Raw genomic sequence first — 26,160 nt, forward strand, 5'->3', positions numbered from 1 at the left:
AGATTTTCAGCTTGAGCGTAACTTATCTTCTACTCAAGGATCAATTTAAATGAAAAGTTCATACTAATTAAGAGAGCACGCTCAAATCAAAAATATCAATTCAGAAACCGCGGGGCACAAAATTGTAGCGCCGGTATTTAACAATTCTAACTGCGGTACTTTGTCGAAGCGTCGAAGAGTTGTTTGTTGTACTTTAGTTAGATTGAGCGGAATTATAAACGTTTATTGAGATCTCGAATTAAAAATCCAAGATACCTAGATTTAACACTAGAGTACACGCGTGGCCTACTATGGGAGACCAGGGTAACATTTTACACTATAACTTTTTTAAAACTTGCGCCAGAGAGCTGGCATTCCAGGAAAGCCTCGTTTACTAAATTTGTAAATAAGCCAGTGAAAGTTGGGTCGCTAGTGTCTGCGTACTTTTCTAAAATTGGCCATCAAAACTGCGAGTCTACTCAAAAGCCCGAAATCACTCGACAAAAAAATTATGGAAGACTTGCAAAAAACGGATTTACCCCATGTACTAGGCATTAGAAAGTCTTGCATACTATGAAAGATAAAAAACAAACCATATTTTTTCACTAAATTATTTTTTGCTAACATGGATCTCAGAATGCAATTTTGGTCCAAAAAATTTACAACTTTTAAATCCGTTTATAATGTTTGATCCTAAATAGTTTTATAAATAAACTTTGATTATAAAAGAACTATAACAAACACTTTTATCATTTACATAGTAATTGTATTCATAAATTGCTTACAAACTGATTAACAGTGATTTTAAATTGGCTTACCAGAGTAGGCCGCGCGTGTATTGGTGTAAAAAAGAGGGCGCGTGTACTGTAGTGTTAAGTAGCTAAGTCACAAAACTAGAAAACTGGACGTATGTTATGATAATGAGAATTCTTAGGTTGCAATAGGTTTTCTTTACGGTAAGCCTTATGCGCAGACCACCGATTTTTAGTTGGCCGATAGTTGTGCCCGATTTTAAATTGTATGAAGAATCGGCCAAATCAAATCGGTTGCGCACTTCCATACATGCCCATACTGATCAACTGCCAGACTAAATAATCGGCCGACGAAAAATCGATGGTCTGCGCCAAGCCTAGGCTAATAAGTACTATCCGTTCGCTTTAAGTTTGCCGCTGGCGATATGACGTCACTTGAAGGGAAGCGTCTATAAATTTAACAAGCTACATATATTTAAAATATTTTTTATTTATTATTATTGCTAAAAAATGTGTATTTGCGTAAAATAAGACACATTAATTGCGTTTAATCGCGGTTGGGCGAGGGAATTGGGAATGCGCGTCTTCCACGGACCGGCAAACTTAGCGCGAACGGGTAGCCTACGTTACAACTTTAACTTTTTAACTACCTACCTCCAAAACCTGTCACAACTTATTAAAAAATTATCGCCCCTCAGTTCAATTTCTAGACAGCAATTTAATTTACAGACATGTTTTATGTTCAGCATTTTTGTAAAAAGCATTACCTAATGCTTTCACTGAAATCTCTGCGGTCTCAATCCACCACACGCACATGACTCACACACAGTCACATGACTGTGCAAGAATATAATAGAATATACATATTTATTTGTAATAAACGTGGTAAACAACACCTATGTATGGTGTTTTAAGTTTAATTCAGCATTGCACATTTAGCTGAATTTTATAGCATACAAATTATATTCATAATTATTATTGTAACGTCACACTATTAAATGAGTGATTATTCAGAAATTCGTCAATTATTGTAGGTATAGAAGACATTTGGTATAAGGCATTTTCGTCACATTCACATTTATTACAAATAAATATATTCTATTCTATTACAAGTAATCATAAAATGTTATAAATCTCTTTTTGGCTTATCGCGCAAATTTTTTACAATAATGTACTTAAAATACAATAACATAACAAATGTTGCCTACATAGGAATCATCTTATGTCATACTCTAACTAATCGCCCCGTGCTTTCATTAAATTTGCCTATTGATCCTTTAGGATCAGGAGATAATGAACTCCAGCCAGTAGAAGAACAGTGTTCAAACTTATGATTACCACAGAGAGGCTTAAGTTTTACATCATTAAGACTAGACGATGCAACACAAGTTCCTAAAACACTGTAAAAACTAGATGTAAGATTATCTATCCACTCTCTTAAATCTTTGTTCACTCTTTTTATATTTGAATTCGAAACCTTTTTTAGCAATAACCGTTCATTTTCGTTCGGTAGAAAATTCACAATGTTTATGTTAGAAAAGTTCTTGTAAGCACTTTGAGATCCACTGTGAATAATCGTCGCTTCGTGGTGACTAATTTCTTTTCCAGAAAATAATTCTAGAGGAGTTATAAGGAATCTAGTAAATACTATAAATTCAGAATTTTCAAATAAACCCACTTTCCAAATACCTGGAAGTAAAGGTATTTTTAAATTGGGTTTAATGAAATTCGTTAGATTATTTTCATCGACATGAAGGTGGTTGACATCGGCTATGACGCCAGCAGGATCCAACCAAAGAACCGTCAGATTTTCACCTTTTTTATCGATATCTGAAGAAAATTGATATAGCAAATTTGGCTCTGATAAAGGACCTAATATGTTAGCAAAGTTTCTGAATGTGATTTCTTTTTGATCATATTCTGAACTAACTTTAAATGTTTTAATTATATCTACATAACGACTTTCAAAGTTAAAATCTAATATTTGTTTCGGTTTATACCATGTCTCTAACAATATGTTATCACCATTATCTAGAATAGCTTTATGTAAAATTAGATTCCCTTTATAAGTATCTGCAAAATTGTATAAACTAATTTCAATTACTTCATCAGGTTCCAACAAGCAACCTTCTTGGTTTAAAATGTTGGCGTTTTGTCTTAAGATACTAGCTGCATGAGTCAACATCAAATCATCTGTACTCGAAGTCAAGTCATCAATATTGTAAATGCTTTGCCAGTATGCCTCCAAATTTTGTAGTAGGTAGTGATCTTCAAATCCTATAAACTGTTCTACTCTAGTTATCACTTCTTGATTGATTATGGGTTCGAATTTTCTTGCGAAAAACAGTTGTCGATCTTTCGTATTTTGTATTCTAGGCCAGTCCTCGGTTTTGAAATCATTAGGAGAGCATCCACACCAATCTACAACATGTTTATACTGACATTTGCAACCCAACTTTCTTTTCCAATTGGTCACATGTAAATTATTATCAACATATGTATTACAGAATTGGGAATTCCTCAATACTGTGTGAAAAAATGACTCTGCAGGTAAAAGCGTGTGTTGAAAAATAACATCTAAACCTGCTAATAGTTCGTCATGCTCTCCAGCAACATATGCTACGAATTTAGGCGACAAAGCTATCCAGTCGCTTCCGCCATCAATCACTACTCCCCGTGGCAGCTTTCTGTCGCCAACTCGCCACATGTGGGTTTCACATTCAATAAAAGTTTTGTCTAATCCTTGTTTCTTAATAAATCTCTGAACTTCACGGCCATGTGATTTAACAAAATTTAACCCCTTGTTTGCAGATAAAAAGTTTTCTAAATCTTCAATCGATTTGATTGGGAAATCACTTTCACTTAAATTAATCACAAAGTCCCATTCCCAATCTAAGGTTAATATGTCTCTCATAGAAGTCAACAGCATTTTTAGCAATGAAGCTCCACCCCATATTGAGGAGAATCTTTTTTCCGCTAATTTTATGTTTGAAAATTTGGTCTGCAGTATAGACAGCTTACGATGCAAGTAGTCTTGGCGCTGAAAAAAAAGAGTTGAATTTATTTAATACCTACCTACAAAGGTCTTGAAGTACAAACTTTGTTTTGTATTTTTAAATCATTAAATTTTACTTTGTTGTAGTGTTAAAATTAACCAAACTATTTAATAATAAAAATGTGAATTTAATCAAATTTTGTAATCCATCATCATTATTTGATTTTCAATACTTCAGGTTATGCTTTACTTGATGAACTTGAAGATATCATTAGATTCTGATTTAAACCATAATCACACACACTAGGAAGTAATGTAACTGTGGAGGTAAACCTTGACCTAAAGGTTCAGCCAAACCATCACGATCAGATGACGATCAGATTTAAACGCATTGATCGCCATTGCTGCACGCCGGCTGATTGTGTTGGTTTGCCTGAACTTTAACAAGAATTTACTATGGAACATAATATGGATGGAGGGATTAGCAGGAACTCTATTATTTTGAATTTCAATTAAATATTTAAAAAGAAAGCACACTTACCTTATCCACATGGATATAAAAATAATGATTTCTCCGATAAAGTGTATTGATTAGTCTATTAACTTGTCTTACAGCTCGTCCATTCAGTGTTAAAAGGAATATTATTCTTACAGATTCTTGTTTTTGATTCACAGTTATGGGTACATGTGGCACAAATTCTGAAATTAAAAAGTAGGTAAATCTAAATATACAGATAAATTTATTTGTTCAAAACATGTTGTACCTTTGCTATGTACAAATTAAATTAATATTAAACAATAAGTATGATTACTATAGATAATATAGAAGTGAGTTGTTGGTTGATCTCTGCAGTTCTTTGAGTTTCCTCCACAAATATTTCTTATGAGAAATGAGATAAGGCAACTTTAGCATTAATTAGTACTTAATTCTTTCAACTATATTATATTATTTTCATCTAGTTCTAGGTTGAATCTATTTAAATAAATAAATATATAAAACTAACAAGACTATATTAATAATTACTTTTGTATTCATACTTCATAAATGAGTATAAACAGCAAGCTTACTTTCTAAACCAGTTTCAAATACATTCATTGTGAAATAGCCTCCACACATTTCAGTGGGGTTTCCCGGACATTTCATATCACATAAGTGATCCTCAATTTTTGCCGTTGTTAAGGGTGCAGTTTCTCCACAAAAACATTCAGTTCTGAAATATTTAAAAATAAATTATAAGAATTACATCAGAGATTAACAACACAGTATCTTCTATTATTTAGATAAAATTCTAATAGGATTAATTTTGGAGGAACCTAGAGAACCTAAGGAAGAACATAGATCTCAATGAAAGACGCCTCAAGCAAGAAACCAGTCTGTAGAAAATAAGAGTTTCAAAAATAAAGAAATGTTTTGTTATCTGTTACACATTTCGGAATATAACACTCACGAGTATTGAACTCCAGCAAAAGGAAAACCAGCTTGGACACAAATATCTAAACATGAACTGTGCGAGTTGGTTGAAGCATAATTTCCATAATAACTAGATAGCAGTCTAAGTTTTTTTTCATCCTTATAGCAGCCCAAATGTTTTCCATATACTACATCTTTTCCGACACAATAGTTAGGTAAACTTTTAGGGTAATAATTTCCTCCTTGAATTAAACATGTAAGATTGACTATTTCTTGTTTACAGTTTTGTGTCTTAGCTCTATGTATTGCAGATATGGCTTCTCTGTTTTGAATTTCACAGGGGGGTTTAAAATCCAACTCTGCTAGTCTTAGATATGAAGCGGGTTTGTTAGGATTTTTCACAGTAAAATCTTCGTCGTCAATATATCTGACATCAGATTTTCTAGCTGAAACACCAGCTATTTCCTGCTTCTCGACATTTCCATGTGATTTTGTTTTTAACAAATGATCATTTTCAGTGGGGAAATAATTTATTGCAAGTAATAATTGGACAAAAAATGCGATTAACACCGTTATCACCAGGCACTTTGTGTACTTGTAGTAAAATCTTCGAAAACTACACGCCATTTCACAGTATGGTGATTATCACATACACATTCCATTTAGGCAGTAGAGATTTTACATTAGGAACATAATTTATATGAGCTTTTAATTAATTATTACAAAGATTCAGCGGCAACTTTAGCAAACGAAACACGGAACGGATAGCAAGAAGAATAAAATGACAATTTAATTTTGACAGCTGAGCCGACTGCAGAACTGTCAAGGCCATATCTGTGGACAAGGCGTTACACTACGCTCTTTTTGCATGGGTTTTTTTACTACATGACATAATGGTGCCTGGATGCCGGGTCACTGTGCATTACTTTAAACATGGACTGGACAGGAGATGAAATGCGAATGAATGAATGTTTCATCTCCAGTCTACACTCCAGTTACGCTCCATTTTCATTCAGCCGAAGTGCAATTCGGTATCGCGGTATCGTTCACGCGTAAACAAAGATGAAACAACGAATTTATCACAGTATTAAGTAAAAGTCCGAACACCTTATCTAAATATAATAATGGCATAATTCAGTCAATCTTTGATTTTAAAGCACGTCGTTGAGTTGACAGTAAGTTGGAGTGAAATGTTTTGATACATTTAGTTTGTTACCTAACTGCGTCAGAAGGGTTGTTTTTTATATTATTCTTACATAATAGCTGTTTTATCGGGGTTTTCAGGTGTACCTCACAAATTGGTGCAGAGGAATGGTGAAAATTGAAAAAGATTTCATCAAGCAAGATTGAATAATTGAAATGCTGGAAGAGCAATAATTTATATTAAATACCTCTTTATCTTGATCATCTATTAAAGAAAAGTGGAATGCTTAGAATCTTTTTCTAGTTCTGAATGAAGTGATTAGTTATAAGTATGATACATAATAAAATTAGTTACATAAATCAATATACGATTTACCTATTTTTCAATACATTTTCCTATTATTATTACTGACGGGATTGCTACCATGTATACCTTAGTTTTGAGTTTCCGATATTTCGGCACTGTTGCAAGCGCCATGGTCACGGAGTACCTGAAGAAACTTGCGGGTAATGGCAATCGTAATAATAGACTGCGAAAGAGGGTAGACCAATAATGTCTGCCCATAACATCTCACAGCAAGTTTCTTCACTTACTCCGTTGCGACAGTGCCGAAATATCGGAAACTCAAAACTAAGGTACATGGTAGCAATCCCGTCAGTAATAATAATTATGTTAGTGACCATGAAAGTTTAAAACAATACACTCGTATATTCGTACTTCATGTTCATTAATATTAAAGTTATGAAAATAAAAAATAACAGTATGAAGATCGTTTAATCCAATTTCCTCAGTATGGCACTCAACAAAGTTTATTTTCTATAACTCAAAGGTGACTGACTGACTGACATAGTGATCTATCAACGCACAGCCCAAATCACTGGACGGATCGGGCTAAAATTTGGCATGCAGGTAGATGTTATGACGTAGGCATCCGCTAAGAAATAATTTTACGAAACTCCACCCCTAAGGGGGTAAAATGGGATCCACGCGTACGAAGTCGCGGACGGACGCTAGTTTTTAAACTAAAACACAGCAAATATTCGTTAAGCGTTAGCGTTTGAAAAACTAGATGGCGTTGCCGTCAAGTAAACATCGGCTCTGTATATTTTCTAAGCGTAAAAATGTAAAAAGTATATTTACGTTGCTGATTCCATCAAAATCGCGTACAGCTTATCATAAACATCGTGTACAAGTGTTATCTCCAAGAATTTCGACGAAGTGCGTGAAATATGAACTTAAGTACTGTGTGCAGTGTTATCAACAAATATTGACAAAAAACCATCCTAATTCACCTGGACGAAATCATCAAATAACAATAAAAACTATTTTGTGCAGTGTAATGTAAACAATAAAAGTGACTATCGTGCTCATTAAGTAATATGTGCAAAATCCCAAATTGATAATTTAACTGACGGTTTATTTTATTTGAATTGATCTGGGTGTTACGGAACAACAAAACCTATTACAATACAGTAATAAGGCGCACTATTGGATAAAGAAAAAATAACGCCATCTAGTGACACCGTCTTCACCTACGTCCTACCCAACGCAACTAACTCACAAAATCGAACTGCCGTCATCGCCAATAAAACAACAACATAAGATACAACCAGTTATCATTTTCGCCGCCGCTAATATAGCTGCTGACAGCCCAACGGCTTAGACTTGTACACCAAACGTCAGGAACGCGGGTTCGAGACCGCCTACGCGTGAAATTTTTGTATTTTGAGATAAATACATAAAGATGGCACCAGATATTGTTCGTTGTAATAAATGCAAGGCTAAAGTTAATAAAAAAGATACAAAATGTCAAAGCAGATATGAATTTGACTGTGTGGGGCTCTCAGAGAAACTGTATAATATAATGAGCAAAGATAAGAAACAAAGCTGGAAATGTCCTGTATGTATAGTTATACCACCTAAACCTAAAAACAAAGCACCCTTCGAACAGACCTCCGTATCTACTAGAAAGCAAGCTGCCGCGAAAGCTTCAATACACGCAAAGACTTCGTCGAGTGATGCAAACATCCAACGATCCAGCTATCCCACCGCATCTATGGACACTGATGTATCCATTGACTCCCACATCTTAACACAAGACGACATCTCAGTATGCGATGACTCTTGCATATCTGGAGAAAGATTATCGAAAAGCACAGAAAATACTTTCATAAATGACACAAGCACCGAATATGAACTACGTGAAGAAATTAACCAATTAAAACTCAACCTTATCTCTACGGAAACAGAGCTGGAAAGTACGATACTGGAAAACAATAACTTAAAGAAGAATATTACTAAACTAAATAATGAAATACACTTGCTAAAAAACCTCTGTAAGACACAATATAAAATGGAAAATAACAAAAGACTCTCCTTACCACCTGAAATTTTTGCTACACCTCCGAAAGTTCCCATCTTGCCTGTAGAAGAAGAAAAAAGAGATTTGGAAAAGTTTCTTTGCTTCCAAATAAAAATAGCCGAACTCAAGAAATCACTACAAGAGGCCACGCGGGAAATGGAAAGCTTAAATAAGCAAATAACCGAACTTAAACTTAAACTTGAGAACAACAACTCGATAACTTCGCCAGAAAGTGAGAGCTGTGAGAGCGAAAATAAAAATAAACCTACCATTTACATCATAGGAGATGAGCAGCTCAGAGGATTGTCTTCAACGATTTTACACTCTAGATCTGGAAAATGGAATGACAGATACAGTACCTCGGCAATAATTGTCTCGGAAGCTCAAAGTTCAGAAATCTTGCCGTATTGCAGGACTGTTGCAAAAAATGTATCCCACAAAGACATTGTAATTCTAGGTTTCGGTTCTCATGACAATAACTTACACAGATTGCACTCAAACCTTTGTATAGCAGTTAACCTATTATCTAAGTCATCGGTTTATGTCGTCCCCGTAAACTATAATCCTTATTTCAATGAATACCAATTGTACAATGCTATGAAAGTATGGACAAATCATTTCGAGAAATGTTGCATATTAGACTACAGTAATAAATACAAATACATGAAAGATTCCAATTACATAAATTTTATCAGTAATAAAATTAATTTATCTATTGACTATTGTGAATATAAAATACAGTTTTTGACATTTAAAAACCATAAATACAATTCGGTTAATATAAGGAAAATTAATAATAATAATCAATCTATGACATTTAATAATAATAAGTTGACATATACAATAAATAAAAATCATATCTCAGACATTCTAGATATTCCAAAAAAAGGGACTATCCCTTTCTATTTTAAACGTTCAATTAATAACTCGCTAACCACTAACATCATCACGCCATCGCAAAGTACTTTTTTTCGTGCCCCATAGTTGTGAGTCTACAACAGACAGAACATTCAAAATTCTACACCAAAACATTGCTAGCATTGTATCTAAAAAGGAACTCCTAGAACTCACAATTACAGACATGGCGCGGGAAGGAAACGACCCCGATATTATATGCCTAACTGAGACCTTTTTGAAATCTGGGCAGGAAAAATATGCAAAAATCAATAACTACCAAATGGCGTCATCTTTTTCCAGAAATAAAAACAGGGGAGGATCTTGCATCTTGACCAAAAAAAATCTGGATTACAAAGAACTAATATACCTGAGGCCATATTCGTCTCAAATTTCTTTTGAATGCTGCGGGATAGAAGTCACACATAATAAACTAATAATACTTTGTATTTATAGAACGCCTTCTTCTGACTCCAATGTTTTCTTCAATAAACTCGATTGTGTTCTTCATGAAATTTTAGAAAAACACAAATATAAAATAAACATTGTCATAGCCGGTGATTTTAATATAAACACATTAGTTCAAAGTAAAATGACCGAGAATTTACGAGACTTAACTGAAAATTACAATCTTACAATCCACGTTAAGGAACCCACTAGGAAGCTGTCATGCATAGACCATATACTGAGTAACATTGAACACGCAAAAGTATCAATACTACCCCTTTATCTCTCCGACCATGAAACGGCACAGATGTTAAGTTTCCCCATAAAACACAAAATTACTAAACGATTAGCTTTTTACACTTATAAACGAGACTATAGCCGAGAATATATTTTATTGTTTAAAAAATACTTATCAGTCCTATCTTGGTCTGATGTTTATGATGAATGTGACTTTAACGAAAGCTTCAGAAAATTTCATGAACTAATAAGTCTTATTTATAAACTTTGCTTCCCAGTGCTCAAAATAAAAAATAATCCATTAAAAAAAGCTAAGCAAAATTGGATCACAAATGGCCTATTGCTAGCTTGTAGAAATAAGCGAAAACTGCGTTACAAATATTACAAAAACAAAACGGAAACAAATAAATTAAATTACATTAAATACTCGAAAAAATTGAAAAAATGTATATCTTGTTCAAAAAGACGTTCTAACATAAAATTCATTTGCAAAAGTAAAAACAAATGTAAAGCGTCATGGACGATAGTAAAAAATGAAATTAACACCGTTCCCATTAGAAATGACATAGAAAAAATTAAATCGAATGAATCAATCTTAACTGACGCTACAAAAATAGCTTCGAGATTCAACGACTTTTATACCAATTTGACCAATAAAACCAGAACTGACAACCCAGAAAGAATGACCAATAAGAAATATATATCTCAAACTATATTCTTAAAACCCGTTTCAGAAGTAGAAGTCAAAAATGAAGTCATGTCATTAAATAATACTAAATCAGAAGGATATGATGAAATAAATACTAAAATTATTAAGGAATGTATTTGTGAAATTCTACCTGTTCTAACCTATCTAATAAATGCCTCGTTTTCTTCTGGCACCTTTCCTGATCTTCTCAAACGAACCATTATAAAACCTTTATATAAAAAAGGTGATAGTGATAGTGTTAACAGTTATCGACCAATTGCCCTGATACCGATATTTTCAAAAATCTTTGAAAAATGTATGCATAAAAGACTGACCGAATTTTTCGAGCGATTTGACATAATCAATCATGATCAATATGGCTTTCAAAAAAACAAATCCACAACACTGGCTATATATAAGCTAATAAATACTGTTCTATCTAGTATTAATAATAAGAACTTTACAACTACTTTATTCATTGATCTCTCAAAAGCGTTCGACCACGTTTCACATTCATTATTGCTAGAAAAAATGGAAACAGTTGGAATTAGAGGACCTGCTTTGGAATGGATAAGAACTTATCTTTGTGGCAGACAACAGTGCGTCGTTATAAATAAACTAAACCAGAATAACGAAGTTACACCTCACTTTTCTGAATATAGGATTAGTGAGTGTGGCGTACCACAGGGAAGCGTTTTAGGCCCTGTATTGTTCCTTATTTATGTAAATGACATTACCAATGTAACGGACCACAAGTGCATTATGTTTGCTGATGACATTTCCATCATAGTGACATCAAACAAATTAATGAATACTATTCTTGACCACGAAAATGACATAATCGATACAATTAATAAACTGATTAAATGGCTTGACATGAACAATTTAAAAATAAATTTAAGTAAGTCTAATTATATACATTTTAACAACTATCAAAATACGGAATCTAATAAAATGAACATCCACTACAAAGACACAATAATTGAAGAAGTTAATAATGTAAAATTTTTGGGTGTAACTATCGATAAACATATTAATTGGAAAACACATATAGATAATATCTGTAGTAGAACCAATAAATTTGTTTTTGCATTAAGGCAGGTTAGAAATGTAACTAATGTAAAAACAGCCATTACAGCATATCATGCTTACATAGGCTCTATACTACGCTATGGCCTTATAGTGTGGGGCAATGGTACAGGTGTACAAAGAGCATTTATTGCACAAAAAAAATGCTTGAGAGCAATATGTGGACTTCCTCCACGCACATCATGTCGGCCATGGTTTGCAAAGCATGGTATACTGACTTTAACATCTCTGTATGTTTATGAAATTTGTGTATTTGTACAGCTTAACAAAACCTTATTTACACGGGCATCCAATGTGTATCCAAGAAATACTAGAAACTCCAATAGACTGGTTTTTAACGATATGCCTAAAACAGCGCAGTTTAGTAAGAGCTGTATAGCCATGTGCATAAAAGTTTACAACAATATACCAGATAACTTTAAAACTCTAAACAATAAATCGTTTAAGACAGCCTTGCTGAGGTGGTTACTGACTAAAACATTTTATGACTTAAAGGAATTTTTTGATGATAATAAAGGTATTCATTAAATAAGTACTAATACGAAATGGGTGCTCTGCGGAGACGATATAAATTTGCATGTCTATTTTATTCGACTAAACATGTTGTGTACTCGCTTATGAATTTTGTAATAACTATTTTCTACCATGTTTTATGCAAATAAAGATATTTATTATTATTATTATATTATTATTATTATTGACTTGCGTGTGAGAAAAAGTAGCTTTCAGTCAGCTTTTACTCAAAGGTGCAGGCGCGCTCCGTTTAAGTTTATACAGTTTCGTTTGAACTAACTGTCAAAACGACACCGCGATACGGATTTGTCAAAATAGCTGATTTTCGTTCGCCGTCCTGTCGTCGTCGGCGTCGGAGCGCTGTGCCCCGATTGCGCAAAATATTTTTAACTACAACGCGACTAACGAAAATCACAAATTCGTATCGCGGTGTCGCTTTGACAGCTAGTTCAAACGAAATCAAAACGCAACTGCTTCTTTGTGTAAAAGCTGAAGAAAGCTACTTTTTCTCAAACGCAAGTCAAACGCCTTTATGAACATTTGCTGTGTTTTAGTGAAAAATCAAGATGGTCGGACTTTTAATGAAAAGTGCTTAAATCCATTGTTTCGTCGTTGTTTGCGCGTGAACTTTACCGCGATACCGAAATTTACCGAACTGCACATCAGGTAGAATAAAAATGGAGTGTGGACTAGAGATGAAACGCGAATGAATTCAGAGAAATTACAAACTTTAGACATACTCTCTAATCTGTGATTACAAATTAGCGCAATCGGGGCACAGGATGGTGCGTAAAACTGTAGCGTGACTGTAGATTCCGCGCGTAGAGCTCGGTAGTTTGATCATTGTGACTTTGCCTACAGGCCACAAGGCAGCCCGCATGTTTGATCTTTTTCATTGATCTCTCTCTTCATTTATGTTGTTGTGCCACATTCCACAATGTATCAAAAGTGTTTTGTCGATGTAAAAATAAATAGTGTTCGACTATTCATCAAGTCGAACTATCGTGCTAAATAGGGTTAATGAAGTACCTACTTACCTACATAAACTTTTAGCAGTATAAAGGTATGTGAAGTTGATACTAATATCATTATTAGAAATATTTTCTTTCTAAATATTATTTACCAAACTAGTTTCATAGAAACATATTATTATCACCATGTTGAGATAAGAAATGATAACTTCGTGTTCGTACAAAAAATAATGAACTTTGAATTTAATGGCTAAGTCCACAAATGAGAATCAATAGGTATTTTTCGCGTCACCTTTGTTAACTTTTAGTATTAACGTGATAAATAAGTAAGTAGGTACCTACCTACTTTCTTAGCCTACTTTAACTAGGTAATAAAACCTAAGCCGCAACAAAAATATTGTTATCCTACTATTAATGTAAGGTTATTATTTACTGATAAATTCCTATAAGCCCATTAAAAGAAAGTTTGACATTTTCAGATACTTACTTAAGTACTTAATCCATTTATATTTAATAAGAGAAGTCTAACTCATACTTTCCTCTAGACTTAGATCTAAGCCTCTAGAATAATAATCGAAGGTTTTACTCTAGTTTGTACCTAACTACTGTACCAACTTAAATGTAACATTACATTAACACGCCTCGAATGAGACTTGAAGCGAATGATATTATATCTTGAAGCCTACTGCTTCTCGATATTCTAAATTTAACCCGGGATCTATAGAATTCTTAACTAAACTGTTATTTTATCCACTAGAAAACCTAAAACAGATTTGCCGAGGGCGTGTCCCAGTACACCCTGACGCGCGTTTTTTAAAGACGTAGAGCTTTGATTTATTAATCTAAGATAGAGATGGGTAAGTGCTAATAATCCGATTAATAGCAATTGGCTAGTAACGGATTAAAAGCAGTTATTAGCCATTAATAGCCAATAATAGCCGATTTCAGATGGTAACCCTGCTATTAATGTTATACTAATGATTAAACATATCCCTTCATAGTTTACAAATGGCAATGCCAGATTTTGTATGGAAAGTGGCGTCTTTTTTTTTTCGCGCGGCCATCGACCAAACTTTGTTTTTTTATTACAAAATAGTGTAATAAACCAAACTTACTAAAGCATGTATACCTCTAAACTCAGTCTGAACTGAGTTACGAGCATTAGAAGTTTGATGATTTTCATACAAGATTTGCTTTTTGTGCGCAAGTTTTGTAAGAAATTGCAACAAAATATTGCGCTATTTTTTTATTGCGCTGATTCTGCTCCATACTGATGTCTGGAGCTTTTAATGGATGGTATTGTTTGTTTACACATACAATCTCACTATTTTGTTGCAATTTCTTACAAAACTTTGCGCGCAAAAAGCAAATCTAGTATGAAAATCATCAAACTTCTAATGCTCGTAACTCAGTTCAGACTGAGTTTAGAGGTATACATGCCATAGTAAGTTTGGTTTATTACACTATTTTGTAATCAAAAAACAAAGTTTGGTCGATGGCCGCGCGAAAAAAAAAAGACGCCAATTTCCGGCATTGTCTTTTAGCACTTGAAATTTGGAAGGGACGTAGCTTAGGTACCGTAGAGGTGCATTAAGAAAGGAATACCCGAAATTCCCACGGGTACGGGAATTAGCGGGAAAATCCTTTTGTATGAAAAATCTAAACCGCTTAAGTTAGACGCTTTAAATTTGGCATGCAGGTACCTTAGTAAACTTAAAGCTTAGTTACAAGAGGATATTTCACAATTCCCACGGGAACGGGAGTAAGCGGGAAAAAACATTTGTATGAAAAAATCTAAACCACGTAAGATAGACGCTTGAAATTTGGCATGCAGGTACCTTAGTAAACTCAAAGCTTAGTTACAAGAGGATATTGCAAAATTCCCACGGGAACGGGAGTTAGCGGGAAAAAACACATGTATGAAAAAATCTAAACCGCGTAAGATAGACGCTTGAAATTTGGCATGCAGGTACCTTAGTAAACTCAAAGCTTAGTTACAAGAGGATATTGCAAAATTCCCACGGGAACGGGAGTTAGCGGGAAAAAACACATGTATGAAAAAATCTAAACCGCGTAAGATAGATGTAGGGGCTAAAACGGGATCCACGCGTACGAAATCGCGGGCGGCCGCTAGTCTAAATATATAAAAGGAGAAACTGACTGACTTAGTGACATTTATCAACGCACAGCCTAAACGGCTAAACGTATGTACTTGAAATTTGGAAGGGACGTAGCTTAAGTACCGTAGAGGTGCACTAAGAAAGGAATTCCCGAAATTCCTACGGAAACGGGAATTAGCGGGAAAATCCTATCTTATGAAAAATCTAAACCGCTTAAGTTAGACGCTTGAAATTTGGCATGCAGGTACCTTAGTAAACTTAAAGCTTAATTACAACAGGATATTGCAAAATTCCAACGGGAACGGGAATCAGCGGGAAAAAACATTTGTATGAAAAAATCTAAACCGCGTAAGATAGACGCTTGAAATTTGGCATGTAGGTACCATAGTAAACTGAAAGCTTAGTTTCAACAAGGAATTCCCGAAATTCCCACGGGAACGGGAATTATCGGGAAAATCCTTTTGTATGAAAAATCTAAACCGCCTAAGTTAGACGCTTGAAATTTGGCATGCAGGTACCTTAGTAAACTTAAAGCTTAGTTACAACAGGATATTGCAAAATTCCCACGGGAACGGGAGTTAGCGGGAAAAAACATTTGTATGAAAAAATCTAAACCGCGTAAGATAGATGAAGGGGGTAAAACGGGATCCACGCGTACGAAGTCGCGGGCGGCCGCTAGTACAGTATGAGTCTTGAGAAAGTGCACATATGAAAATAGGCGGAACTACTAAACCTATTTTTATCGATAAAAAAAGTCAAAAAATATCTGAGTTTTTATTATTTATTGACATTTTCTGGGTATTTTATGTATTTTTTTAGTATCGCCTGTTATTAAGCACTAGCGGCCGCCCGCGACTTCGTACGCGTGGATCCCGTTTTACCCCCTTCATCTATCTTACACGGTTTAGATTTTTTCATACAAATGTTTTTTCCTAACTCCCGTTCCCGTGGGAATTTTGGAAAATCCTGTTGTAACTAAGCTTTAAGTTTACTAAGGTACCTGCATGCCAAATTTCAAGCGTCTAACTTAAGCGGTTTAGATTTTTCATACAAAAGGATTTTCCCGCTAATTCCCGTTCTCGTGGGAATTTCGGGAATTCCTTGTTGTAACTAAGCTTTCAGTTTACTAAGGTATCTACATGCCAAATTTCAAGCGTGTAACTTAAGCGGTTTACTTTTTTCATACAAAAGGATTTTCCAGCTAATTCCCAATACCGTGGGAATTTCGGGAATTCCTTGTTGTAACTAAACTTTAAGTTTACTAATGTACCTACATGCCAAATTTCAAGCGTCTGACTTAAGCGGTTTAGATTTTTCATACAAAAGGATTTTCCCGCTAATTCCCGTTCCCTTGGGAATTTTGGTAATTCCTTTCTTAGTGCACCTCTACGGTATTTAAGCTACGTCCCTTCCAAATTTCAAGTGCCTACGTTTAGCCGTTTAGGCTGTGCGTTGAGTGTCACTAAGTCAGTCAGTTTCTGCTTTTTTATGATGTATTCTGACTGAAGTCACAAAATAATTCATGTACCTGAATAGGTTAAGCATAGAGCTCACTGCAATTATAATTATCACCCTTTGTACCTATGTTTTATGAATAAATATATTTGAATTTGAATTTATATTTAGATTCTTTTTTAACTACAATGTCTTTTATATAAATTACATTGATGTTTTTTAATATTTTAGTTCTTTTTTGTTTCTTTGAGTAATATTTGATTTTAATATTGATTTGATTTTAAAGGTGGAAGAAAAAACGTAAGAAACTATTAATAGCAGGGTTACTAGCCAATGGATGGCTAATAATGGCTATTAATAGATAATAATCAGTTATTATCCAAACTAGCTGGCTACAAACCCATCTCTAATCTAAGACGTAGAGTAGCTATATTCAAATTTCGCAGTGACTTTTAGGCACAACAACTGAAAATTACGAACATTTTAATCATTTTCAGTTACAGCGTTTAATGATTTAGACTGAAATGATACGATCAGTGTTAACTACATCGAAAGGTCTCAAACAAGCAGCAAGTCCTTTTTATACAAGTGCCAAATATAACCACACCATGACCAGATTAAAGGGCAAAGTAGCTGTAATTTCTGCTTCTACTGATGGGTAAGATAATTTAATTTAGGTAAGTAATACCACAAAATATAATTAAAATAATATAGCTATTATTTTTATTGACCATTTCAGTATTGGATTAGCGATCGCTAAAAGACTTGGCAATGAAGGTGCGTCTGTTGTCGTAAGCAGCAGAAAAGAAGCTAATGTCAATAGTGCAGTCAGCAGTTTGAGAAAGGACGGTATCAACGTCGAGGGAGTTGTGTGTCACGTCGCAAATAAAGATCAGCGAAAGAAATTGATTGAAACTGTAAGTTACCGCTTAATCCTTGGCTTGGACCTATTTAATTTTAGAATTCTCTAAACTTTTAAGTTAAGTATTATGTTCTCATAGCCCAAGCGAATCTACCCGTTCGCGCTAAGTTTGCCGGTCCGTGGAATGCGCGTCCCCTCTTCCAATCGCGATTAAACGCAATTAATGTGTCTTATTTTACGCAAATACACAATTTTTATTAATATTAATAAATAAAAAATATTTTAAATATAGTTTGTTAAAGTTATAGCATATAGACGCTTCTCTTCGAGTGACGTCATATCGCCAGCGGCAAACCTAAAGCGAACGGATAGTGCACTATTCTCCAATGAGGATCAGTACTGTTGTAGAAAATTCAATAAAACTGGTATCTACGTTAATCTTTAAGACATAAGAAAGATATATCTTTTTGAATTATCCAAATCGGACCATTACTTACGAAGATATTAAGTAATAAACATAGGCCGTTTTTGCCGCTAAAAGTCAACGTACGCAGGGCCGCGTGACGTCACTATATCCGAATCGAGCGCAGCCGGCGTACTATTGGGATGGAAAATATTTTTTTCCAGCTAAACTATCAGTTTTAGAAAAAAACTTTTAATAACATTTATTCATCAAAATAAAGTAACCTATCGACCAGTAATTTTTAAAAATAAAAATTGTGAAAAATAAGTATCGCTATGTCCAAAAACCACATTTTCATAGGATTCGATGCAATGCGGAGACGCGTTTGGGGTGAGTGTATCTTAATGATTGTTTGTATTGAACATAATAATATATAATATGATGCTAATACCCAGTTTCTGGCCTGGGGGGGGGGATAAGTCATACCCAGCTTATAGCCTGGGGGGAGGGGCAAGCCTTACCCAGCTTCTGGCCTTGGTGGGAGGGGGGGAGAGGCAAGTCATACCCAGTTTCTGGCCTGGGGGGGGTAAGCTTATGGACTGGGGGAAGGGGCTAGCCTTACCCAGCTTCTGGCCTGGGGGAGGGGGGGGGCGGGGTCAAGTCATAACCAGTTTCTATGGGCTGGGGGGAGGGGCTAGCCTTACCCAGCTTCTGGCCTGGGGGGAGGGGGGGGGGGGGTCAAGTCATACCCAACTTCTGGCCGAGGGGGAAGTCATGCCCAGCTTATGACCTGGGGAGAGGAGGGGGGCGGGGGAGTCATACCCAGCTTCTAGGCTAAGATTAAATAGATTTCCAGGAGGGAGCAGCTGTCCTTTCCTGCAGCAGCTGGCCCGCCCATGGGAACGGCGAATAGATTGGTAGGTACGTAGGTTTAACTCAGAAAAACTAAATAACATTTATTGCGTGTACATCGAAATTATCTTCATAGCAATGTCTTGTAGCCTCAGATCATAGAAAGAGAATAGATATGAAGTCGCGCGTAACTACAACGAGAACTAGTGTCCCCACATTTCCCCCACCACAGCTCCCACACACACATTCAACTGTGTAAAAACAAAGCGACTGAGAGTCTACGACAACATGTGCAACCGGCTTAAAAGTGCTGTGATTGGCCAGAAGGCGTGCCTTATGGCCAATCAATGGCCGCGTGACGTGACGCACACTTTGAAAACGCTAGTGAGAGAACAAAGATAAAATGCAGTCGACAAGATATCGATACTTTAAATCGCTAGGGGCAAGGCTCGAAACTGGTTTCACAAAATGCTTATGTATGAAAACCTTTTTATTATTATACGTTATTATTAACTACTATCACGCATTTACTTTTTAATTATGGCGATCTGCGTACCGCATATGTTTATCAAAAATAATGCCTACATTAGGCTTTCAACTAGCTCTTATAGTAATTACATAGTTGACAGTTACTAATTACTTCTTCTGTTATTATTTTTTTTGTAAAATCTTATAATCGCAAGTAACACATCATTTTTTTATTTAAAATTACAAAATAGAAAATTATAATTTACTTCTATTTATCGATAATAGGAAACCGCATTAGAACACGAGCACGGCACTATGTTACGACCGGCACATGCGGCCGTACTGTGTATTTTCACACGACAGTGGATATCGGAAGAAATTAAATACATTGCGCAGTAGTTGAGCATGACATAAAGTGGTTGCTAACTAAATCGTCAATGTACAAGTGTGTTAGAATTTTTATCACCACTGATTTCGATATCGCAGTAACTGTTACGGCACTGAATTCGTTCGTAAAAATGTTAAGTTTTTTTTATTTATAAGCAAAATACCAATGGATTTGCAATACTTACATGTAGTAAATGACTCCATTGTTCCTGTAGTTCTTCGTTTCACTTGTTTTATTGCACGTAACGACGCATTATCCAAAATATCGGAGAACATTTCCTTAGTACGACTGAATCGCGACTAACCTAGCTACGCGGCCGATGTTCGTTTCTGGGCATATCGCGGAGACACGCGCCACGCCCCCGTTTCACATCTATTCCCTTCTATGATCTGAGCTTGTAGTCTAGGCAGAGTGTATCTGCCTCAGCTATACCTTATTGTTAGAAGTAAATAAATTAATACTTATACATTTTTATATTTTACTTGGAAGAAGATATGACTCTAACAACACTTATGAACACTTTATTTGAATAAATCGCCAAATATACCACCGCGGAGACCCCAATCGCGTCTCTGCGTTCCATTGAATCGTATGAGCGTATGGATTTTTTGCGTTATTTTTCACAATTTCTATTTTTAAAAATTACCTATCGATAGCTTACTTTATTCTGATGAATAAATGTCATTACAAGTTTTTCTCTAAAACTGATAGTTTGGCTAGAAAAAAATATTTTCTATCCACGCAGTACGCCGGCAGCGTTCGAATCGGATATAGTGACGTCATCGTCCCCGCGCCGGGCGGTCAGTGAACTTTTTTAGTAATTTGGCCATAACTTCGTCAATTTTTGTCATAGAACAAAAATTTTTGGACTGTGTATTAAGGATTTCTTAGCCCTATAAATCTGCATTCACAGCTAAAAATAGAAAAGATCCTCATTGTGTAAATATATCATGTTTTCAGGCAGTTAACAAGTTTGGAGGTCTTGACATATTAGTTTCGAACGCTGCCGTCAATCCAACCGTCGATGCCACACTAGAGGTCAGTAGTAGGGTACTTTACCTAGCTAACAAATACATACATAAATTGAACATAAATTGCAATCATATCTCAAAGGTGACTGACTGACATAAGTCATAAGTTTTTTCCATTTAAAAACAATATACCTACATTGTGTTGGAAATAGGTACAATAATAATATAAGCATAATATACAGGGTGTCCCAAAAACAATGGATAACCCTGTAACCATCGATAGGCCTCGCCATGGTTTTCCCTAACGTCCAATTTTGACCCCAGTAAAAATATCACCGTTTTCAAGATTTTTAAGATTTTGTGCATTTTTAGAAAATTGCCACCTGCGATTACTTTTTCTCATGCCATTTCTACAAATGAGGATACTTTTCAATCTAGTTTTTTTCCTTATCACAAGGGATAGTTGGGCTATCAAAAGAAAAGATTAAAGTTCAACAAACTAGTTTATAAGTATGAAAATTTTAAGAAATTGCAGAGAAGAAGGAAAAATTAATTCATTGTCTTGCACTTTTGATCAGCCGTCGTGTAAAAAAAATGTAGGAAGACCATCGTGCCCATTACCTTAAAAACTTCCTTGGTTAATTGAGATTCTAAAAAGGTATCACAAGCCTATGTATTCTGTATTATTTTTATCTTATGGCTACTTGAATAGCAACTAGTATGAAAACTGCAAAAATGAGTTTTTCTCGTAATAATTAAACTAGGACTGCATAGTGGCATTAAATACAAATGGATAATTTTTAGCGTACGAATTTTAATAAAGCAACATTTTATCATCATCATCATCATCATTTCAGCCAAAGGACGTCCACTGCTGAACATAGGCCTGTACCCCAATGATTTTCATAATGACCGCTTGGTAGCGGCCTGCATCCAGCACCTTCCTGCTTACCTTTATGAGGTCGTCGGTCCACTTTGTAGGTGGACGTCCTACGATGCGCTTTCCGGTACGTAGCCTCCACTTTAACCCTGCTGCCTCAGTTCTGCAACCTACTGTGCCCTGCCCATTGCCACTTCAGCTTGCTGATCCGTCGAGCTATGTCAGCGACTTTAGTTCGTTTACGGATCTCCTAAATTCTGATACGGTTTCGTGAAGAAACCCGAGCATAGCCCCTTCCATAACACGCTGTCCAAAAAATCCACGTTTCCGAGCCGTGTATTATCACGGGTATCTGTCTATAGGCACATTTATAAGGTTTAAAACAAAAATTAAGTAATCACAAAAACGCAGAACGGACGGCCAATGGGGCAACAGGGTTCAAGTGGAGGCTACGTACCGGAAAGCGCATCGTAGGAAGTCTACCTACAAAGTGGACCGACGACCTCATAAAGGTAAGCAGGAAGGTGCTGGATGCAGGCCGCTACCAAGCGGTCATTATGAAAATCATTGGGGTACAGGCCTATGTTCAGCAGTGGACGTCCTATGGCTGAAATGATGATGATGATGATGATAAAATATTGCTTTATTAAAATTCCTACGCTAAAAATTATCCATTTGTATTTAATGCCACTATGCAGTCCTAGTTTAACTATTACGAGAAAAACTCATTTTTGCAGTTTTCATACTAGTTGCTATTCAAGTAGCCATAAGATAAAAATAATACAGAATACATAGGCTTGTGATACCTTTTTAGAATCTCAATTAACTAAGGAAGTTTTTAAGGTAATGGGCACGATGGTCTTCCTACATTTTTTTTACACGACGGCTGATCATGAGTGCAAGAATGAATTAATTTTTCCTTCTTCTCTGCAATTTCTTAAAATTTTCATACTTTTAAACTAGTTCGTTGAACTTTAATCTTTTCTTTTGATAGCCCAACTATCCCTTGTGATAAGGAAAAAAACTAGATTGAAAAGTATCCTCATTTGTAGAAATGGCATGAGAAAAAGTAATCGCAGGTGGCAATTTTCTAAAAATGCACAAAATCTTAAAAATCTTGAAAACGGTGATATTTTTACTGGGGTCAAAATTGGACGTTAGGGAGATCATGGCGAGGCCTATCGATGGTTACAGGGTTATCCATTGTTTTTGGGACACCCTGTATGTATAGGTAAGCATATTATATTATAAGCATAGTGACATAGTGATCTATCAACGCACAGCCTAAACCACTGGACGGATCGGTCTGAAATTTGGCATGCAGGTAGATGTTATGATGACGTAGGCATACGCTAAGAAAGGATTTTACGAAACACCACCCCTAAAGGGGTAAAACGGGATCCACGCGTACGAAGTCGCGGGCGGCCGCTAGTAGTTCATAAAGTTACGACAAGCATTTACTTAACTCATTTAAGTAGGTAGATAAATTAGTATCGTCATCGTCGATTCCCGGTCCCTTGTTTAATGATCTATCGTATAAATAATTGATTGCCAATATAAATTATTTATTTTATCGTGTAAGCACGTAAATTTAACAAAATAATACTACAACTACCTAATCAATACGTTTCCTTAATTATTGTAGACTAGTGAAGAAGCTTGGGACAAAATATTCGACATTAATGTAAAATGTTCGTGGCTGTTGGCAAAAGACGCGTATCCTGAGATGTTGAAACGAGGGGGTGGGAGCATTGTTTTCATATCGTCTTTGTCTGGTTACCAGCCTATTTTTGTAAGTATGCTTTACTTTAATTGTTTAGCCGCTACCTAAGTAGAACCACAGAATAAATAATAGTACCAGTAGAACTTACCTATGGTTTCAAAATAAGCTTTGAATTTAGAGTAACATATATCCATCCATCTATATTTTTACAAGCGCAGGAAGTTGCTAAAATTAAAATGTTTTCATTTTAGCCTCTGGGACCCTACGGCGTGAGTAAGACAGCGCTTCTAGGTCTTACAAAAGCTATAGCCGGGGAAGTAGTTCATGATAACATTAGAGTGAACTGTGTTGCACCAGGAATCATAGACACAAAATTCGCTTCTGCGGTAAGATTTTTTATCTCTAAGCATTGATTTATTATATATACGGTATATAACTAGCCTATCTCAGACTATATTAGGTTCGATTCTCAGCGCCAGCTAAATTTTGGTGGTGGTAGGGCTTCTTCTAAGTCCTTCTAGGTGCCACCATTTCATCTGTCTGTCGCCATAACAACAACGTTGACACGATGTTGTTTTTTCGGGTAAGATATTTAGACAGATCCTCTGTCGTTGATGAGGATTGCAGGCGAAGCTAGCTTTCACTTCTGATTCGTTGTGCGTGATGTAGGCAAAGTGCGTTATGGTAAAAAAGATTGGTAAATATCGAATGAATTGTAGTCTATTAATTGCTAGTAGTAGTGTGTATCAATTTTTTTTAAAGATTATTATTAGTAATTTGTTATTTCACCAAATACTAATACTTCCGTTAGCCCCTCGTACTAAGCTAAATATGCTTGTGTCACGAGTGGTGAGGTGATAGTCGAGCGGCGGGGACCGAAAACCCGCGCTCCCCAGATCACGAGTCGGCCAGTCCGACATAACTTATGCATGTGATAATTTTGTTTTAGCTGACTGAATCAGAATCTGCAAGAGAGCAGTCTCTATCAATAGTCCCAATGAAAAGGCTAGGAAGACCGGAAGAGGTTGCTGGGGCGGTCGCATTCTTGGTATCGGACGATGGCAGCTTCGTCACTGGCGAAACCATTGTTGTGGCTGGTGGAGCTCTAGCTCACTTATAAGCCTTCTTACCACCAGTGTTTTACTAATACTGTTACTAAAATATCCACTCGCAAGGGAGTTTTGCAATTTATAATTAATGTAAAAGTTAAAATTACCTACTTGTTTGTATATTTTTAAGGTTATAGGTACATATAATACTCGGGTCGGGATCGGGATAAATTGTATTAAGTATACTCGTAATAAAAAGGGTGTAAAGTAATTTTAAGTGTTTTGTTACACCTTTGTTAAACTTTTTATTTTTATCACTTAGATTAATTAATCTAAGTTTTAGTTTAGTTTTAGCTTTATTAATCTAAGTTTAATCAATTATTTACTACATAGGTACCTACATTATTTTTAGTGTACCTATCCTATTTTTACGGATAAATTGTGTGCTAACTGCTAACTAAAGAATTTATTTAGCGCAAATCCGCCATAAACTACCTATATTATTTGATAAAAGTAAGTTTTTGTTAATAAAACAAAATAATTACATTACGTTACGTACGATAAACGATTTTAAATCATTATGTGGTATCTTATTATTTGTGAATAAAGAATTAAACAACTTACCAACATATTACGTGGGGACAACGTAGCGACTTGCGATCTCTGATCAATAGATTTTTTCAGAAGAACAAGGAAACTGAAAGAATACATTTTAATTATTTAATGAAGTAACTAGATGACATGCTGAATGCAACTTTTTTCTTTTTTTTTAACCCAGGAAGATGGGCCTGTCCATACCTACCTCCTCCGAGACTTGAACCCACTAAAACCTCGGGTATTCCCTCTGCCGCATAGTTGTCGGCGCCTTCGGGTACTAGAAAAGACCAAGGCGCCTTCCCACGCCCCCACTTAATGGGGGGCCGACAGAATTAGCCGGGACCACGAGGCTTATCCCGTCCGACGGCAGTAGCCGGTAGAGATGAGACGTATTTACTAGAACAGATCCACACACTAGGTATTTTACAGTACTAGGCGGCACCTATTCCAATTTTATAAATACTTGATCCACCTAGTATTTTATAAATTACACGATTTCCGACCCTATCATCAAAGTAATAGAGGTTATTATTGCGTAATCCGTAGTCGTGTATTACGCGCACCTAGTATTTCTCGCTAAGCTTATGTGCGAACGTAGAGATTCACTCCGTCTCTGTCTGACCAAACAAATTTGAGCGCGACGAAGCAAACGCACACAAACGTAGTCAAACCATATTTATGTAAATAAGAAAAAAATTGTAATTTTTTTTTTATGAAATTGATATCTTTTAAATACTTTTAAGTTGACAGTCCAAAGCCTGTTGAAGTATGAATGGAGGAATTATTATTCAATTTCAAATTGCAATATTCATACTACGGTTGTATCTTTTAAAAAAAATGTATTTTAAAGTCATATTACGTGGTGGATTAGTCCGCACTAGTCGCGTCAAGTATGCTAAATTACTACGTA

At 35.6% G+C, this 26,160-nt stretch overlaps 2 protein-coding genes across 6 annotated transcripts; one reads left to right on the forward strand and one right to left on the reverse strand.

Moving 5' to 3' along the window:
- Nucleotides 1-849: 849 nt before the first annotated feature.
- LOC135077567 (xylosyltransferase oxt) lies at nt 850-25,647 on the reverse strand. 4 transcript variants are annotated; one of them, XM_063972116.1, is made up of 5 exons: nt 25,456-25,647; nt 25,278-25,350; nt 4,795-4,937; nt 4,268-4,425; nt 850-3,771 (listed from the first exon to the last, which is right to left on the reverse strand). In XM_063972116.1, exons 3-5 carry the CDS (start codon nt 4,868-4,870, stop codon nt 1,957-1,959), a joined length of 2,049 nt encoding a protein of 682 aa, XP_063828186.1. In that variant the 5' UTR covers nt 4,871-4,937; nt 25,278-25,350; nt 25,456-25,647; the 3' UTR covers nt 850-1,956. The 4 variants fall into 4 exon arrangements, with proteins under 4 accessions (XP_063828186.1, XP_063828185.1, XP_063828187.1 ...); XM_063972115.1 differs by lacking the exons at nt 25,278-25,350; nt 25,456-25,647 and adding an exon at nt 5,175-6,111; XM_063972117.1 differs by lacking the exons at nt 25,278-25,350; nt 25,456-25,647 and having other exon boundaries at nt 4,751-4,830.
- Nucleotides 13,405-24,924, forward strand: LOC135077568 (dehydrogenase/reductase SDR family member 4). 2 transcript variants are annotated; one of them, XM_063972119.1, is made up of 7 exons: nt 13,414-13,574; nt 17,555-17,715; nt 17,797-17,974; nt 20,991-21,068; nt 23,527-23,673; nt 23,856-23,990; nt 24,554-24,924. In XM_063972119.1, exons 2-7 carry the CDS (start codon nt 17,582-17,584, stop codon nt 24,722-24,724), a joined length of 843 nt encoding a protein of 280 aa, XP_063828189.1. In that variant the 5' UTR covers nt 13,414-13,574; nt 17,555-17,581; the 3' UTR covers nt 24,725-24,924. The 2 variants fall into 2 exon arrangements, with proteins under 2 accessions (XP_063828190.1, XP_063828189.1); XM_063972120.1 differs by lacking the exon at nt 20,991-21,068 and having other exon boundaries at nt 13,405-13,574.
- Nucleotides 25,648-26,160: the final 513 nt, after the last annotated feature.

Source organism: Ostrinia nubilalis, chromosome 13, assembly GCF_963855985.1.
Source record: "Ostrinia nubilalis chromosome 13, ilOstNubi1.1, whole genome shotgun sequence".
Taxonomy (NCBI): Eukaryota; Metazoa; Arthropoda; class Insecta; order Lepidoptera; family Crambidae; genus Ostrinia; species Ostrinia nubilalis.

Coding starts and splice junctions, on each gene's coding strand:
- LOC135077567 (XM_063972115.1), bottom strand. CDS start 5,764: ATGGCGTGTAGTTTTCGAAGATTTTACTACAAGTACACAAAGTGCCTG. Junction 4,938..5,174: donor TTTGCTGGAGTTCAATACTC/GTGAGTGTTATA, acceptor TAAATATTTCAG/AACTGAATGTTTTTGTGGAG. Junction 4,426..4,794: donor ATTTGAAACTGGTTTAGAAA/GTAAGCTTGCTG, acceptor TTTTAATTTCAG/AATTTGTGCCACATGTACCC.
- LOC135077568 (XM_063972119.1), top strand. CDS start 17,582: ATGATACGATCAGTGTTAACTACATCGAAAGGTCTCAAACAAGCAGCA. Junction 17,716..17,796: donor ATTTCTGCTTCTACTGATGG/GTAAGATAATTT, acceptor TGACCATTTCAG/TATTGGATTAGCGATCGCTA. Junction 17,975..20,990: donor GAAAGAAATTGATTGAAACT/GTAAGTTACCGC, acceptor TCATGTTTTCAG/GCAGTTAACAAGTTTGGAGG.